This window comes from Corvus brachyrhynchos, unplaced genomic scaffold (genome assembly GCF_000691975.1).
Source record: "Corvus brachyrhynchos isolate BGI_N302 unplaced genomic scaffold, ASM69197v1 scaffold86, whole genome shotgun sequence".
NCBI classification, from domain to species: Eukaryota; Metazoa; Chordata; class Aves; order Passeriformes; family Corvidae; genus Corvus; species Corvus brachyrhynchos.
In genome coordinates this window covers 718,656-738,203 of record NW_008238647.1, presented here as the reverse complement: position 1 = coordinate 738,203, position 19,548 = coordinate 718,656, and the positions used below count along the sequence as shown (strand labels likewise).

General features: G+C 36.1%; 1 protein-coding gene across 5 annotated transcripts in view; it reads left to right on the top strand.

The window, feature by feature from the left end:
* The window catches only part of DYNC2H1 (dynein cytoplasmic 2 heavy chain 1), a 155,050-nt gene that overhangs the window by 74,654 nt on the left and 60,848 nt on the right, over positions 1–19,548 (top strand). For all 5 annotated transcript variants that reach the window (XM_017737642.1, XM_008636292.2, XM_017737644.1 and 2 more), the window contains exons 71-79: positions 1,289–1,354; positions 3,437–3,487; positions 5,556–5,633; positions 6,799–6,930; positions 8,283–8,355; positions 11,639–11,799; positions 13,722–13,847; positions 17,293–17,403; positions 19,193–19,348. In XM_017737642.1, the coding sequence (XP_017593131.1) occupies positions 1,289–1,354; positions 3,437–3,487; positions 5,556–5,633; positions 6,799–6,930; positions 8,283–8,355; positions 11,639–11,799; positions 13,722–13,847; positions 17,293–17,403; positions 19,193–19,348 (954 nt within the window). The remainder of the gene's footprint in view (positions 1–1,288; positions 1,355–3,436; positions 3,488–5,555; positions 5,634–6,798; positions 6,931–8,282; positions 8,356–11,638; positions 11,800–13,721; positions 13,848–17,292; positions 17,404–19,192; positions 19,349–19,548) is intronic.

Here is a 19,548-nt window from a genome sequence, read left to right as displayed (position 1 = left end):
TATGCCTTTCATTTTCAGTTCTAATTTTTACTTTCACATGGAACTGTCATAACGAGAGGTGTTTGTCTCATAGTACCAGGCTGAAGAATGCACAGTAGATCTGCATATATGATTTGAGCAGTACAAATCAGATCAGTCTGTAGCTTGATCTGTGAGAACAGAGAGATCTTGAAAATTTCACACCACCTCCTCCCCCCGTCCCCCAATCTAGCAATGCTATATTGTGGATATAGGGGTAGCAGTTATTTCTAAGCGGTTTTGTTTATCAAAGTCCACGTGGATTCTCATGAAATAGTCTCGTAATACTTGATGTCTGTCTTGGAAGTCATGAGTATGTGAAGCCTTCCACTAAGTCATTATATCTTGTGAATATGGAAGGCAGCTATTTTTATATGTGAGAAAAGAGTAGAGAGTTCAAATGCAAGGCAGAGAAGAGAGTTCTAGTAGGAAAGATTTTAACTGTGATCAGATTGGAGTTTAGAAAATACTGAAAGGGTGTTGCTGTACCGCTTCAAACTAATGGTCCATGCAGCTTACTCTTGTGTTCAGTAATGGAGGGAACAAATAAACTCTTCACACCATCAACAATTCACTGCTAATTCTTCCTTTTATTCGTGAAATTTTTTAAAGACTTCTGTGACACTGAGGCTTTACTAGTGTCTTCATAAAAGGTATAGCTGATATGAGTTTATACCTTTTGAAGCATGTTGGAATTGGGAAGAATGATTTTGTCTGTCTGTGGTTATTATTTATGTGTACATAGGCTTCACGTATACTACTAAATGAAGTGGTGCCAAGAAATTTACCTGAGCATTGGAATTGGCCCACCTTTCCTGTTAATTTGTCAAAACAGGCTTAGTCTGGGCCAGTTAGCGTTCTTCCAAACAATTCTTGTTCAAATTTTAGATACTAGATCATCCAGGGAGCATCCTAATACACAGTTTTGTTACGGATTTGCTGACAGACCTTGTCTGAGAAGATGAAAGAGTTAAATGGTATGGTTTGTTCTCAGTGCCGTATGATGTTCATGTTTATCAATAGAATGAGAACTTCAGTGCCTTGCACAGATTGATGCTAATTCCTCTTTGCCCTCCACTCCACGGCCCACTTTGACTTAGTTTTTGTCTCTAAGTTGCAAAGGTAGGTAGCAATTTTACATTAGGATATGTCATTAAGTCATTACTATGGAATTAGAGGTGGTTTTTTAACAAAATGTTACTTATAAAAAAGAACCAGAAATGTGACTTTTGCTGAGGATATAGATACATTTTTACTGCTTTTATTTCAGGCTGACCAGCTAATGTTTGCTCTACATTTTGTACGAGGAATGCACCCTGAACTTTTTCAAGAGAATGTAAGTGCTAGAGAAGAAAATCGCCAAGTATTTTACTCAAACTTAATATGAAAAGTAAATAAGTAGATATAAAGTTTTTGTCAATAAATGTAGGACTTAGTTGTAGTTATCTGTAGTGTAGTCTGATTAGTGCTATAAAGTCTGCCTGCAGTGAAAGAGTATGCATAATTGACTTCATACAACTGCTTAAATGTGGCTGATTATCCTGAGTCAAGACACAGTTAATTATCTAAAGTACCTACATGGAACGGAGAGACAAAACTATGGCTTTCTGTACTAGAAGCTGGAGACCAGAAGGGACATCAAATGATAGTAGATGTCAGTTTGATAGAGGAGAGTCCATTATGGAGGTAAAAGTAAAAAGCAGATTATACATTTGAAGGAAGTAATGGAACTTGATTATATGAAAGATGTGAGCTTAAGCTACAGAGTTAAAAAAAAAGTTGGTTGGAGTCTTCTGATGTTATGAATGCAGAGTAGTTTCGTTGTAGACATATAGATTGACAAAGTGACATCCCAGTCTTCCAGCAATGATGTGGCCTCATAAAAATAACTCATCTTTATAGTAGGAGTATATCCTGGCTGCTCTTCCTTATCCAAAGTTCCCTATTTCATATTTATTATTTTGTTTGAGCTTCTGAAAATACCTTGCTTTATTTTTCTTGAGTTTCTAAAGTCATGAAGGCAGCAACCTGCAAACAGTTTTCTGACTAAATTAAATTCTGGCTTCTTAAGTGTTTGTAAGTACAACCCTATGTACGCTGGTTTCCATTGTTTAGCATTCATTTCCATCAGCTATTAGAGCTCTTAGCTTAATCTAGGTTATATATAATGCATATTTCTGCTGTATCTGAATACTCAAGAGAGAAAACAGGCAAATAACATCAGTATTTTTTTTACTTCTCTGAAAGGTAGAAGTTATTTTAATTAAATTGTTAAGAGAAGAGTGCTTGTGCAAAATAGTGAGGAAAATGAAGCTGAAGTGGTTATTCTTTTAAAATTATTTCTTTTAAAGCTTTTAATGTGATGAGACTAAGAGTTGCTTAATCTGCTGCTAGAGAATTTATTATTCTAAGTCCCTGTCTCAAAAGAATTCAACCTTCTGCACTTAAATATTTTTTTGCATAGCAATATGAAATTTATAGTACAACTTTAGCAATATACTACAGAATGCCTTGGTTCTTAGTAGGGACATTCTCTTTCTGAATCAATATGTATAGATTTTTCTGAGGTAGTTTTATATGTCTCCATATATTATACTTCTGCTTTTCTTCATAACAATATTGCACAAACAAAAAAATATTCCACGCATTTTTGTGTGCACAAGCATTTTCTTTGTAATTGGGAGATGAGCATCAGTTTGTAACTGAAAGAGGGGGTTGTTTTGAGACTCAGTGAGACTGATGGGTGCAAAAAACTGTGTTGGGGTTTGTATCAGCAGTACTACTCTTAGTCAATTGCTTTTAAATTTCTAATGTTACTGTTGTCTTTAATATAAAATCTTTATCATGGAATATAGATATTAATTATGCAAATTTCCAGTACTTATGAGAGTTTTTAGTCTGTTTCTTGTCACCTCCAAATACAGGATTCTGTAATTTCTAATGGTTTGAAGTACTTGTCTGATCTGATGTAAAACAATTAAAAACTGTCTTCTTGGATACATATACCAAGTCTAAAAGCTTTAATCATACATAAATTCAGTCATGGTTTTAGTTACCTGTTCTATGTGGGCTGCTGATGCCCCACCAGGCAGGATGTGTGTCCTTGCCAGCCACATTTGTTGCTTCCTGATAGTCTATAGATGGGCAGTCTGGGTCGGAGCTGTGAGTGCTGAGGAATTATAGAACTTGCCCTTTGCTTATTTTTCTTATAAAGCACTCCAGTCACTTAGCTTGGATTCTGCAAAAGAAATTACATTCTGGTAGCATCACCTACCATTTAAAAATTGTCTTGGAACTCTTTCAGAATCTGGGATTTAATTTGTTTATTTTCCTGCTCTGCCTACATGCTACTACATATTAATCTTCATTCTTAAAGATGTCTTGGGACTTACATGAGTTGTTCACTTATTCCCCCCAGGAATGGGAGACTTTTACAGGTGTGATCATTGGAGACACCATCAGAAAATCAGTAAGCTACATTTATTTTCATATTTTGAAATAAGGAACATTTACTTTTATCCTGAAAACTTAAAATATTCTTACTTTGTTGTTTAATTAGTTGTATTCATACATTAAAGAAATGAGTAACTTTTCACATAGTAATATAAAATACAAATTTATATAAAACTTTCTGAACATGGCAACTAATTTTCTAATTTGAATAACTTTTTGCCTTTGTTGCATATTTTCTTGTATTTTTCTTTTACCAGGATGACAATTTGTAATGCTTGCATGTTTGAGAAGGTTTTCAGCCCTCTGCTGTAACTAAAATCAGTGTTTCTGAATTCCCCTTTCATCCAGAGTCGTGTCTGAGCTGTACTTCTTGTATGAATTAATGAAATTGTACACACACTTTGCTAGCTTTGAGTTCCTTTTTTTCTCAGTGTCAAGGGTTCTACATCTGAAGATGGATTTATATGTTTTCTTGGGTAACTGAGCAAGCTTATGAAGCTTTCTTTGCATGTCTGATGAAGCATGCTGTAGTTTACTAAGTGTCTTTCAGTTCTATTGAATCTGTATACTATTAACATAAAATTCCATTAGGAAAGGGTAGAGAAAAATGCTAAGCTTTCCATATCTTGCCCATTATAGCCCTTCTTTGAGCCAAATATTTTGGCAAAGGTTTCGAAAGGTTTTTTTAGGAAGCATGAGCACAATCAGGAATTATGAACGCAGTCTTTGCCTCCTGTTTTGCTTTTCTGCTCTTTTCCTCTTTCAGGCTCAGCTGCATTTTTCATCATTCATGACTACTTTTAACCTACAGCCTTGTTTAAATATCTGTCAGGGTATTTTGTACATTGAGTGGTACAAAATGATGACCAGTGCAAGTACCTTGATTTTAGAATATTCATGAGAGCAACTGTGTTCCCATGCATGCTGGTAGAAGTGGCAAGTCATTTAAAATATAATGTTTTACTCAGGTTTTCTCAGGCAGCTGGTTGCTAAAATGATCCTTAAAATCCAGTTTCTCTAGCTGTTAGATGGCTCTACTACAGGCTTTGCGTTTCAGTGGGACTGCAGAAGTCCCCCTTCATCTCTCTGGAGTCGTTGTAATTCAGTTAAATGTCTGTGAACTGAGTGATTGTCAAGTATGTTCTTGCTGTAGGCCATTTTCAAGGAATGTGAGATCTGATTGTATAATGGAATTTAATACCAGTCTTACTTCCACCTGCCTAACACACAACCTATAGATTTTGGAAAGCTTGTGCATTTGTGTCCTTCAGCCCAATTCTAAATGGAATGTATATTGCAGACCCATGTCAAATTTATTCCTACAATTGCTTCCAAGTTTCCTAGTTTTGTTCTTTCTCAGACTTTGTAGCTTATGGCTGAGATACCCTTTCACAAGAAAGTTTCTGCTTTTTTCTGCTGAGCATTTAAGATTACTTTTGAAGTTGCTCACTGGTTGAAAGATCCAAATACATTTCCATGCAGCTACTCGTCAGACTGGTTAATGTGTACTGTAATACCTTTTAATAACAAATGATGTAGGGAATACAGAAATTCCACTGGAGCTTAAGCAGTGTTGTTCATCCTTATAATACCCTCCATGCCAAACATCTAAAGAGCAGAAAAATAGAGCTGTGGCCAGATTTTACCAGTGCAGAGATGTTCGGAGGTGGTGTTTTGCCCGTTGTGTGAGGGACCATCTTCTTCATGATTTCAAATATGTGCAATGGAGTTGTTTTTTGAAGTCAGTTACTCAGAGTGCATATGCAGATAGCCAATCATTTGTGTCACTTGTTTTTAATGAAAAACTACTTAGAATTGAGTGTGTCATAAGGATACTCTAAGTGGTAAAGTATTATCATGCTCAAGTAGCTAAGGAAATGTTAATGTGAACAGTATATCTCATATTTAAATCTTTTTGTAGCTTTTTTGTTATGCCATTTATGTATTTAGCCAGAGACCATAGAAAGATTGCTGTTATGAATGCTATTTTTAGTAAAACATGGGTTTCAAAATCTTATTACTCCATATAGTTTTTCACAAAAATTTGTGTAACCTCCATGTGTAATGTAACTTGCTTCCATAAGGATTCACAAAGAAGCGCTCGTGACCAGATTCCCTCTTGGATAGAACAGGACCGAGTCTGGGCAGTAGCATCTTTAAAGGTATACATCATGTGGTCTGTTGAATTTAAATTTAAAGAACTTTGTTTTTGGCAGATAGCAATTTGGACTTGAATACTCAGATACGTATTTTTCAGATCAAAAGATTTTTTTACTTTAAGGTGTTTATTCCATCTTCCAGAAACCATAGCTTAATATACGCAGGTTTTAATATACAAAGGTTTTTTGTTTTTTTTTTTAATTTTAATATCACTTTTTGGAGCCTTTTTCATGTACATTTCTACGCCATCTAACAATGCATTTCAATGCATGTGAATGAACCTGTCATCTCACTGAGATTAGAAAATACTTTAAGTCTACCCAAGGTACTCCAATTTTTATAGATAGGAAGGTAGAGGGAAAATTGCGAATAATATTTAGTTGTAGATTTCACTTATGTAATGACTTTCACAAATCACTTCATATTGTATTAAAAGCCATAAACTGTTAATTTAGAAATTAGTATTCTCCTAATCAGATTTCTCTGTACATTTTATAGGTGTTTCAGACTTTGTGATTACTCAGATTGAGCTAAAACAAAAACACTTTTTTGCATTGGTTCCTCCTACCACAGTCAGTGTTGAAGTCCTCTGATCCTGAAGGGAACGTAAGGAAAATACTAGTTCTGAAATTCTGTCTCAGGCTCTTCTCCTCATGCATGTAGCTCATCAGCAAGAAGAAAAACCTTGACTGGTCTTTGGCAAGGACTTTTTTTGCTAAACCCAGAGTTCACTATTTAATTTCTCTTCAACCAGGAATCAGGAACAATCACAATAAAGGTGTGGCAAGCATAATAGTTAGAGGTTTAAACAAACAGAAATTGAGTAACTGAGTGAATCAGTAGCATGCACTGATAGCAAACCATTACTAATAGCAGATCATCATTAGAGGAAAGGACTTAAAGGTAGAGCCCAAAGTTTAAAATCAAAGAACCTTAAGGTTTAAAACTAAAATTACAGCGCAATATAGATTTAGCCTTTCCAGGGAATAGGTAAACAAGTGATTAATTTTAAAATGTACTCTTTTCTTCTCTAACTCCAAGAATAAAATTGAATTTTGTGATTTGCACAGGTAGTGGTCATAGTGATATTTGGAAATAAATTAAAATATACAATGTCCAAATGTCTGTTCTTCTTTACAGTTAAATCTACACCATTTTTTTTTGTAGATATCTCTCCCAAGTCTCTATCAGACACTTTGCTTTGAAGATGAAAGTCTATGGCACACTTTTTCTCAGAGCTCTATATGTGAACAAGACTTTCCATCTTCTGTTGTAAAAAGAATTTCCTTGTTTCAGCAGGTAATCTTTTCATTCATAATATTAATTATGAGTTCAGCATTGAAAGTAAATTTTACATCCAGGCCTTGTTGAATTATAATCAGTGACAGTATCTACACTTTCTTACAGTTTAACTATTTTTTTTAGTTTAAGGATTATATATTTTTTTTACTATCGTGTATTACTTCTCTGTTATCTGAGTCTTTTTAGTGTTGGTATATTAGCTGCAACTGGGTATATCCTGTAAGGTAACAAGTTCTTTAGAAATATACACAGAATTAATTTTATGAATAGGTATTAAAATTCTTTCATGGTTGCTTTGTTACTGCTGGATGCGTCAGCTTGTTGAGCATCTTTAATTTACTTCATCACTGAATGTGCAAATTCACACAAAATGCAGTAGAAGCCTCTGCTTTTTTAGAATAGAAGTCATGAAAAATGACTTCTGAAAACCTGGTGATCAAGAACTCATGGAGAATATGGGAAAGGCAAGTTCCTTCCTCAACGTGAGAGTCCTTTTCCACTGGAAAACCACTTTTGTGCTTATGAATGAAAAGATGTTGTTACTTAATTTCAAATGATGCTGTGATTTTTCATTTGAAGTTACTTCACGTAAAAAAATCCAGAAAAAGGATGAGGCATTAGACAATGTAGTTTTGTGTTGATTGGCTCTTAGCAGCTGTCTATTAGAGCTTTTTGTGGAGGAGGAATATTTCTGAAATAGCATGCATGGAATTTAGGAATAAACCATTTTGGAAAGGAATTTGTCTGAGTAATATTTGATTCAATGAAATGCTGAAGAGTACTTCTTATGTGTGCAGTGTGTTGTCAGAAAAGGTCTGCGTTTATAGGAAAGTAAATCTGGAATGATTGGTGTACCTTGTATCTTGTACAGAAAGTATTAAGAATGTTTCTGTTGATGAAGTATACTGAAACTATGTAGTAAGATTGATGTGCCACCCATGAATTAGTTTGAACTGAAACCAGAAATATTACTATTCCAAGTAGGACATTGCTGCCTATATACGTGCATAGAATTTAGATTACTAGTATAAAGCTAAGTGTGCTTTCTGTCATTCTAGCTACCCACATAGCTACTGTTTTTCTAAAACATTGTAGAAAAGTTTGTATAAATAGGCATTAAGTATAGATCTATTTTCTGATTCTGTTGATAGAACAAGCTACTTAAAAAAGAACAATTACAGTAGATTGTCTTGGAAAGGAATGATCAGATAGCTCTATATATTCAGAGATGATAAATTTGTTCTTAAGATAAATTCAAAGAATTCGTCCTTCTTAGAAGAGTCTTGCATTTTAAATTGTCATTACACACTTTTATAGACTCATCTCTCCTGAATATATTTTATTTTAAGGTACTTGTGGTCCAGGCTGTCAGACCAGACAGGCTACAGAGTGCCATGGCTCTTTTTGCATGTAAAACCCTAGGTAAGTTAATTTTTCACCAGGGTATTTCTGCACAACAATTAAATATCTTCTTTGGTCCTATGTTTCTCTTTTATTTTATAGTTCTTATGGAATCCCTAAATTTTAGCATATGAAAATATGCTGTAAAGGTTTGCTGATTTTGTTCTTGTAAAATATTCTTAAAAGTGCTTTTAAAATGGTTTGGTTTATGCTGCACAGTGATTGAAAATATAATAAAAAAATCTGTCAGATTCTTTTAATTAGTTCTTGACCACTAGATAATTAAGAAAGGAAGATAACGTTTTCTGTAAGTTTTACACTGCAACACTCTCATTAAGACTCAGATTTTACATAAACATTACTTTATTTAATGTCATTTACCATTTAAAGACCATTAGGTTTGAGATTTTGTAAATGGACTCTCAAAAGATTATTTAATTAATATCATTTTTGTCTTAATTCTTGGTCTGTAATACTTTTTACTGTCTTTTTAAAAGTACACATGATTTAGAGTGATTCAGTGCTATGGTTGTCTATTTGTTCTAGTCAGTCAGTTTCCTCTCTCAAGTCTATTATATCCAGAATTTGAAACCTATATGCCAAATAATCTTAATATTGCAGTACAGCACACAAAAACCTTCCTTGAGTTTTTAGCAGTTACGAGTGTGGATGCTGTAAGTTTTAAAAGTCACTTTATCTTACTCCCTTATGCTGTCTGTGGACATTATTTGTTGCTCAAAATTGCCTCCATATCTGCCACCCAGACTGGGATTTTCAACATTAAGATATAGCTTCTCTGTCAAACATTATTAGTAGGTAGAGAGGGTACTTTGATCATGGTGACATGGCCCATGCTGACAATGTCCCTGCCTGTTGGAATCAATGACAAGAGTGATCTGCAGTGTGTGTGGCTCAAAAACCAGCAGAGACCTGAATGCAGAGTAAGTTTATTTGCTTGCTTACCGTCTTCCAAATCTTAAAGTATTACATAAATCGCTTGTTCTGGGACCAGTTCCTTGGAGGAGTGCTGCACAAGGGAATAGTTTTGGTGAATGAAGCTGCATACTCACCAAGGAAGGCAAAATACCATTGACTCCATTTGGATTTTCAAAATGATTGAATCATCCACAAATCATCCATGGATTTTTCATGTATATCAGTGAGATCGGTGTAAAATCATGACTAGCACATTCTAACCAATAAAAGATGTCATGCTTGTATGAATATTTTTTCATATTTTTTTCCACCATGTTTTTTTCAGTGTCCTTGCCCTGAAACAACTTAAAACAAACTGGTTTACATAGTTCTAAAGGGAGCCATTAAGTTTCCAATCTTGTTTGGCTGCTTTTCCTGTGAGAAAAATAAATTCCTGAAGACCTATAATATCCCACAAGAAAGCCTTTCACTTCTGTTTTATCCAGATATTCCTTTTTTTCCTTTTGTCACCTTTTACCTGTATTTTTAAACTTATGGATGAAGAGGGATTAAAATAATTTCTTTTGAAGTTAAGGTTCATAAAAATTTGCTAAGAATGTGTTTTGTAACACGCAAAGCATGCTTATTTCTTTATTTTACATGCTATACAGAAATGCACTATGTTAACAGCCTTTCAGTACCTAAAGGGGCCCACAAGAAAACTGGAGATGGACTTTCTACATGGGCATGTGGTAACAGGCCAAGCGGGAACAACTTCAAACTGAAAGAGAGCAGATTCAAGTTAGGTATTAGGGTGAAATTCTTCCCTGTGAGGGTAGTGAGGCACTGGAACAGATTTCCCAGAGAAATTGTGGATGTCCCATCCCTTAAAGTGTTCAAGGCCAGGCTAGATAGGGCTCTGAGCAACTTGGTCTAGTGGAAAGTGTCCCTGCCCATGACAGGGGGGCTGGAAGGAGATGATCTTTGAGGTCCCAATACAAACCATTCTGTGATTCCATGGTACAAATTATGTAGTACTGTTCTGTGTGGAATGTACAATAGCTCAATTCTGAAAACAGACTGTGCCCTCAAGGAAGTGTGCATTGCATCTTTTAGTAGTTGTGGCATAGATGTCACAGATTTGGGCTCTTCTGTCTTGCTGCATGTTGTGATTTCCCATTGCACCCAATGCTTCACTAGTTAAGTCCCTGTCTAAAGATGCATGAAAATATGTGGTTAACACTATTTCATTTATGATACACTTACACATGTATCTTTGGGCTCATGATAAATCCCTTGCCTATACTAAGTCAACATTCTAGACATTTAAGGTGTATATTAAAACAAATAATAGACATAAGTTATGGTGGCCAGTGGGCCTGTGATACAAGGGACAAAGAGAGTCCACTGGTGAGATAGTCCCTAGTATCAGAGATCCTCCCCAGGTTAGGGTGAACAGAAGAGGCTTTCCCCAGGATGCTTTGCCCTGCTATGTTAATGTACCCCAGTTCCGCTCTCCTGGTTGGCCCATGGCCTCCCTGCTCCTTTGTTACCTTATTTGTCCCATGTCCTAGAAGGTTCTCTGCCCCAGGTTCCCCCCTTTGGCCCCTGCCCCATCACCACTCCCTCAGAGTTCTCCATTGGCTCCCATTCCCTTCTCCTGCCTGTGTACTGCCCCACTGCCCTCAGATCATTGGTCCCATACTTAAACCTGGACTCTCCATTGTTCCTTGTCTTCATCCCTGGAACCCTTCATGAGCATTGCTGCAATAAACCTCTCCTGTGGAACTCTGTACCTGCCTCTTTTGAACTTTGTACCCTTCCTGCCTCGTTGCCATTGCTGTATTTTCTGGAGCTCTCCGTGTGTGTGTGTGCATGTACACGTGTGTGAGTGTGCTGGTCCTGCCAAGCGGCTCCGCTGTGGAGACGCTTTTAGGAAGGTCGCGGCACCTCACTATGCGGCACAGCCAAGCCGCTGGGCTTCGCGACAGTCAGTAATCACAGTACCAAAAACCGTGTGTGTCTAATAATTCAGGCTCCCAGGGCAGTAAGGAGAGAAATTCTGCATGTGGACATATAAACTGCAATTAGTTTCAGCAAATAGCATATTCTCTCTTTGTATGTTTTCCTCAAGGCTTCACTCTAAATAAAGACTGCAGTTTATATTTGTCAAGCTGGAAATCCAGGTACCAAGCTTGTATATTTTTCTTATCAATATAAGGTACCTTATACCTGCATGTTGTAAGGATTTTTTCTTCATTTTAAAGCCCATTTTATGGTGTCTGCTAAACAGAACTCTTGACAGCCAGATGAGCTCTAAAATGGATAGTGAAGTACTCCATCATGTGTGGTCACTTTATTTCCATAATAATTGTAATTCTAATTGTAGGAATAAAAGAATTATCTCCATCTCCTCTGAATATGAAACGTCTGTATAAAGAGACACTGGAAATTGAGCCCATCTTGATAATAATTTCTCCTGGTGCTGACCCTTCTCAAGAGTTGCAGGAACTTGCCGGTGTTGAAAGAAAAACTGAGTGCTACCATCAGGTCAGTCTTATCTAAGTGTAATGATTAAAAACCACAACGTGTAAAATTTTACTGTAGTAATATCTCTTTTACTTTGTTTTTTAAAGAAGTTAGTATGTAAAATCATCATTTGGTGTCGTGTTGTTTTGTTGTTCCCACCTGTCTTGAACTAACTTCTCATTCCATTGGCAAAATGGGCTGGAGAAGAGGGACACAATTAGTCATGCTCACAGAAGCGGTATCCAAACAAGAGACATTCCTCCAGTGTGGAGAAGGAAAAAATGAGAAGATGGATGGAAAGGAACAAAAGAGGCTGAGAATTATACATGCTGCATAATTATCTTTTTTAGTGTGGAGTAATTGAAACAAACAAAACCCACTGAAAACTAGGCTTCATCATTTCCCCTGCTTGTAGGATTTGCACATTTCTTTCTTCAACAGAAAACATAAATCAGGTGCTCAGTGTTTGTGAATACTAGGTATTTCGTGAAATTCTGTAAAATATTTTGAGAAGTTTTGCATCCTTGAAGGTTCCCAAGAATCCACTGGACAAAGCCCTTAGCTCCTGGTCTGATCTTTCATACCTGGCCCTACTGAGAGCAGGAGATTGGACTAGACACCTTCCAGGATTCATTCCAATTCAAATTATTCTATTAATCAAATGGTTTCCTAATATTCCCAATAAACAGTACCAATATGCTTTATAACTTTCTGTAAAATATTATTTCCTTCTGTCATTTGATATATTAAGGGGGGGGAAGTTGTTATCTAGCTGATCACTAGTTAGCATAGAAATGGAAAATGTCAAGTTTAATATTGCTTTTAAATAGTCCTTGAAATTGTTCCTTTCCTGGAATATAAACTGATACAATGTATTTTTCCCATCAAACTGTAAATATTTATATCCTACTGCCATCTTATCTATCTGTGAACATTGCAGAATACCTATTTCTCACTGTGCCACATGGATTTTCATGTTTATCTCTAAATATCCTTTACATGTTGGACTTCCAAAATGTAGCATGGTATGGTATTCAGTCAAGGATCAGGACTCAAAGCTAAATCACCTGAAAGTTGTCTTACTACTGAGAATATTTTGTTACTATGTTTTCCTACACTTTCTCATGTAATTTGAGTTGAACATGTAAGACAGAATTTTGTTCTCTGTTGATTTACTTCTTCTATAGGATAAAGAACAGAGTGCTAAATTTATGCCTTCTGTAACCATATTGCTGGATTTCCAGTTGTCTTCTCTTGGCTATTTTCAATTATTTCAAGATATTATGCTCAGTGTTCCTTAGTCAGAGAATCGTAATGCTAAGACAGGATTTTTCAGTTGGCTAAGACCTCGTTATTTTCCATTAGTTTGGTTCAGGGTTTTTTTTTTTATATATAGCTTCCAAATAGATTTACAGTAGAACTAACATGGTACTATAAAAATGAAGAAAGGGGTATATGTTAAACTATTCATATATCCCAGCTGGAAAGAGAGCAGCCTTAGTTTTTAACTCATCTTAATACAAAATTGAGTATTTCTCTTCAAAGGAAGTATTCCTAACTTCCAGTCAAAAGAAACTTTGTTCTCATTTATCTCTTACTTTTGTGGTTCTGCAGTAATGCAGTTTAGTCATTGATATTTAAATTACTTTTCGACTTCCCAGGGAATACCATCACTGTCACCAAGTGATGTATGGTTTTTTTCCGTTCAAAGACTAGGTAATGTTGTTTGTTCAGAAACTCTGGCTAGATAAGTTGCAAAGAAAAACTTGTTTCTCTTAATCTTTTCTCTACTTTAGTAACCTATCACATAAGAGAAAATTCTGGTTATCTTTAGCACTCTTTTTTTTTTTTACGTATTTATCCTAACCTGCAAACACGATTTTGTATTTAACTATTAAATGAGGTCTGAGAGATTCTTGATACAACTGTGTCTGCCATTTCAGATTGCCATGGGCCAGGGCCAAGCTGACCTGGCTATTCAAACTTTAAGAGAATGTGCACAGAACGGAGAATGGCTGTGTTTGAAGAACCTGCATCTTGTTACATCTTGGCTTCCTGTTTTGGAAAAGGTGAGAGCAAATAGAGAAGAAGATACTGGAAACCAGACAAAATTAGTATGCAACATTTCTGAGGTATTTCAGGCATTTCCACGGTGATCTTTAAAATTGCAGTTTAAAAATATGCTTTCACGGTTTTCTCAGTCATGCATAAGTTGAACTGCGTCAGATCTAAGGAGCTTCTTTCTTTGCATGAATGCTTTAATTTTCATACAAGGTAGAGTATTTCTACCACAATGAGTGGTCAAATGCTCCAATTAGGACTTCTGGTATTTTATGGGATACCGTCCATGTTTTTTATGACCTATCAATCTATGTATGCTTGAATTTAATTTTTTTCCTCCTTAGTTCTAGGACTTTCTTTTTAGTAGTTCTTTTTTTTGTGAAGTGCAGCCTGAGTCTGAGTCATTAGGAGGTTTTTGCTAATTTGAAATTAAAATATCTCGTATTTTATAGAAACACACACTTGCGGCATATGAAATCATTAACTTTCTAACTAAAATTGCATTTATATGATATACTTTTCATGTATATCACTGTGAAATCCTCAGAACAAATTAAGTCAGAAGAAAATCATGGAATTCCTTTAACAGTTACTGCAGTTTTAATTTTCTAGTTTTCAATGATTTTGTAAAACACAGTCCATGGACGTGAGCTTGGAGTCTGTCATCTGTCTAGCAGTAACCATGTGGCATGTACCTTTAGCATTCCTATAATCCCGAAAAAACGGAAAGGCAAAGCAAGATAACACTGATGTGTGTCATGTAGTCTGAACAAGACAGTCAGCAGTAAGGAAATGTTTGTAAGCTCCTTACTGAATACAAAATTTCAGATAATGTAAGTATTAAAATATGGGTATGTGTCAGGAGGTTCTTATTCTTTCCACATACTGAGATTTGCTGATGTTTGACTCTGCACATCCCCTTGCCTGTTTTATGTACCATTGGCAAGTGCGAAGCTATGTCATTCTTACATTTGAACATCATTTTAAGAGACTGCTGCAGATTTATAATTCCATTCCATCCAGGGGCAGAAATTCAGTTCTCACAGTCTCTGGATATGGACCCGAGTGTACCTTAGTGAGGTAGATTGAAAACTGGCCTAATTGCATTACTGCAAGGGGCACTTTTCAGCATCAAAAAATCCAGTTGGAGGCCAGTCATTAGTGTTGTGCTCTAGGCATTGATACTGTGGCCAACACTGTTTAACATCTTAATTATATGAGGTGAATAATGGGACAAAGTGCATCCTCAGCAAGTAGAGATGATAAAAAAATGAGGGAAAAGATTGATGTAATAGATGAGTGTACTTTTGTTCAAAAGGCCCTTGGTAGACAAGAACCTTGTGAAGTTCAGCAAAGGGAAATGGCAAGTGCTTCCCATGAGAAAGAGTAACTCCAACCACCCAGACAGTCTGGGGATGATCTGGCTGAAAAGCAGCTTGGCAGAAAAGACCTGGGAGTCCTGGTGGGTAAGAAGGGGACCATGAGCCAGCAAAGTGACCTTGCAGCAAAGACCACTGGCATCCTGGGTTGTTTTAGGCAGTGTTGCCAGCTGGTGGAGGGAGGTTGTCGTTCCCCTCTATTCAGCTCTGGTGAGACACACCTGGAGTTCTGAGTCCAGTGCTTGGCTACCCAGGACAAGAGAGACATGGACGTACTGAAACCAGTTCAGTGAAGGGCTGCAAAGGTGATGAAGGAACTGGAGCATGTATCGTACAAAGAGAAACTGTGAGAACTGGGACTGTTCAGCCTGAGAAAGAGAAGCCTCAGGGGAATCTTAGTATTTTGTGTATTGGCTGATGGGAATGAGTAAAGAAGACTGAGTCAGACCCTTTTCAGTGGTGTTCCGTGACAGGACAAGAGGCCATGTGATGCCTTTTCTTGGTCTTAAAATCAAGAGGCATACACGGTTAGAAGGGGAAAAGGGATTTTACCTTGGTATTTATTTTTAAGGATCCTTAGGTGCGCACGTCCAGGTCATATGCATTGAGATGCACCCCACCGAGTCTTTCCCTGTGTCTCTGTGTCTCTCCTCCTCCTCCCCCCCCAACATTGGGTATAACATTATAGGCTTTACTAATTAGCATATCTATCAAAGATTCCCCAATGAGAGGCTCAAGTGAGCCCCCCCCCTCCCCGAGGAACCTTCCCCTGGATGGTTCTATCTTGGTTTACAGAATGTGTTCTGGAGAGGACCTTGGGGTCTGGGGCACACTAATCCCTAATTACAAAGCTTCTAAAATGTTTAGTCTCTCAGCTTGACAAACAAGTCCAAGAATGTAGGCAAAAAGCACTAGGAATACAGAAGTTGTAAAAGGTATAACGGGTATAAAAGAAAAGACAAAAATGTTCATGGCATCACATGGCCACAATCTAAAATACAGGAAATGCTATTTAAATTTATGATAAGACTTATTTTAATGTGACAGTGGTCAAACACTTGAACAGGTTGCCCAGAGAGCCTGCAGAGTCTCCATCCTTGGAGATACTGGAAACCTGACTGGCTACAGGTCCGGGCAACTTGTATCTGGCTCTGCTTTGAGCACAGAGTTGGACTAGGCAGTCTCTGGTGGTTCCTTCCAAGCTCCACAATTCCGTAATGTTAAAGTTATCATTTTGCTTAAATAGCTGAATGAACTGGTACTGTTTTTTCAGATTTTTTCTTTACTAAAAACACTGAAAACAAAATGATAATTATGCTCTAGAGATGAATGGATTGTGAGAAAATTTTTTAAGAGTTTTTTGAGCTATGTTTCTTCTAACACATACATAAAACTCTTGACATTATTCTGAAACCACTTGTCAGGCAACTTTGCTGTCTTCAATCGTAGTTGAAGAATATGGGTTTCAGCTGAGCGTAAAGTACCAGCAGTGTGTTTCCATATATTCAATTAATATATATTTTTGTGAAGCCTTCATGTGTGAAATAACTTTTGGCAGTATTTCTCTTAGAACTCAATTTTCCAATCTTCAATTTTCTGTGAATCATGATATATGAAGGGGCCATACAGCACACACTTGAAGAAAAAGAAATTAATATAGCTATACTGGTATTGAAAGTCATTGAGATCTGTTGTTGATATGCAGCCCACATTGCAAGCCTTCATCATTTTTGATGTAGCCTTCTGGTGTTTTTGTACTTAAAAGAAGTAAAGAACTGCTCTATATTTTTATGTCCTGAATTAAGTATCTAAGGGAAAGGGGCAAATACTTTGGCACAGCTAGGATGAATTTCAAATTTGAGCACAGCGATGATACAGAATGTGCAGAGGCAACACATCTTGAACTATAACCTTATGTTTATACACAACTATAGATTTTTTTAGATAAACCTTTCTAGTAAAAAGTTTTAGATAAAACTTTCAATCCAGGATATAATTTTGTAAATAGTGTTCTATATATAAAAAACTCCAATCACTTCAAAGCCTATTTCAGTATATAACATCTCTTTCATAGGAACTGAATACATTACATCCTCAACCAAACTTCCGTCTTTGGCTTACTACTGAAGTTCATCCAAAATTTACTCCAATTTTGCTTCAATCAAGTCTGAAAATAACCTATGAAGTAAGATCTGTTTGGAAGGCTTTTATTAGGTTCTTTTCAGTGAATGAACCTTGATGTATAGCAAACTATATGTTTAGATAGAAAAACTGGTTTTATCTTACATTTCAATTACATGTAATACAAAAAATAAAATGAGTTTACCTTGAAAGATGATTTTTTTCCTATATGCTTTTCCCAGTTGAAAGTATGAACTGAAAATAAGTTTACATAGGAGAAGTAATTGATCTGTTTTGTGCTCCAAATACTTCTGTGCATTTAATCAGTTTTTCTTAAAACCAGAAATCTACACAGGTGTTGTTACATGGATGCAAAACAAGGAATTTCTCCTTCTTGATGAATATCCTCATCTGAAGATCACGGAATCCCACTTTCTCTTCCTTGTTTTCGTTTTTGGCCGTGTAGCTTTATATTCACTGGATCCTTTCAACAAAAATGGCTCTCCTCCTATACATCAGAACATACAGTTAAAAGCCTTTACTCAAATTTGAGAGCTTTGCATTTGAAATGGCTCAGCTTAAGGAATAACTGGGACCATGTTCCTCCAGCTGACTGGAAAGTAGTCTAATCATGAATGCACTTAAGCAGTAATGTCCAGTATGGAAATCATTAACTGGAGTGCTCCTAACTCTTCCATTCATGATGGAGTATGGAGATTTTGCCTGCAGCTAATCCAAGAAACTCTGACCTTTTAGAGTCCAATGTTGCTGACTTTCAAGAAGCCAAAATTGTTATACTTTTATATTGGCTACAGGTATTTTATATTTGAGTACCCTCTTGCTTATATTGAGGTCTTCAATGGTACAGAAACTGCAGGACTGTCTTACTCATCCCACTATTTTTGGAATAATTGGAACTTTGCACAAATGCAATATTCTAAGTAATTTTGTTTCCTTTCCAATTGTAGTAAGTATTTTGTTATCATGAAAGAACGATGATAGGCAATGACTTGGAAAATGGTATTTGATTATTATATGTTTATAGTATGTACCAGTGTATGTAGAATGTTACCAATGAAGATACAGACATTATAAAAAAAAAGTGAATTTACTACAGTGTTTTGCAGGTATTTGTCAGAACCAACTATGGTAATCTTATGGAACCACTAACAGCCATTTTTAAAAAGAAAGAACAAAGAACATTCTTAGAAATTGTAATTTAAATATCTTAATATTTATATTTGTCTTCAGACTTGCAAATAATTTGAGAATGGCTGAGTGTCCAGTTGTTTTTACTTTTAAGCACTGTAATTTCAATTACTGTATACACCTTAAATGCAGTTATTTCTAGTGGTTGTGATCATTACCTACCACTAAATCAGAGAACTGGCATTTTATCATTCTTATATACCGTAGCTATATGCTAACTAACAGAGTGTGGTGATGGCATAAGGCGATTTGACATTCATCACATCACAGAAGTCATTGGTAGTTGAGCTTGTAAAATCAGAAAAAAAGTTCTTTTGTTTGAAAACAGTTGAATTTACTTTATGCTGATATATTTTGGTAGAGTACTATTCTTTCACTAGGTTCTTTTAGTGTAGTACAGTCCTGTCAGTTGGTCCTGGTAACCTGGTTACCATTTCCTTCAGTATGTTGAAGTTATTTTCAGTATAGAATCATTCTGTTGTTAAGCCATTTATTACAAACATTTTCTTTCCTTGTTAAATTCCATTCTATTAAGTACTGTTTGTCATTTCATTAAGTTACAAATTCTAGGTTATAATTCAAGAAACTAGCACATAAAAATGTCAGGTTTTCTGTCTAGAACAGTGTTTTTCCTTCCAATACAGGCACCCCCAGGCCTCAAAAAAAATCTTTTGCGAACTTATGAATCTTGGACACCAGAGCAAATCAACAAAAAGGGAAATCTGTCTAGAGCACATTCTCTCTTTTGTTTAGCATGGTTTCATGCTGTATGCCAAGAAAGAAGAAATTACATCCCTCAGGTAATATTTTATTTGCTATCTTTTAAAAAATTTCCCCCATTTATTAGCTCTTGTACTTCGAAGCATTTTTCATCACGTGTATGTTGGGTCATATTCAGAAATGAGAAAAACTTGGATATTTCTGGTGCCTGTCTTTATTGTCTCTGAATTCATTGCAAAGTAAGATCTTGGTAACCTCAGTTCCTGTCCCTCTGAAAATT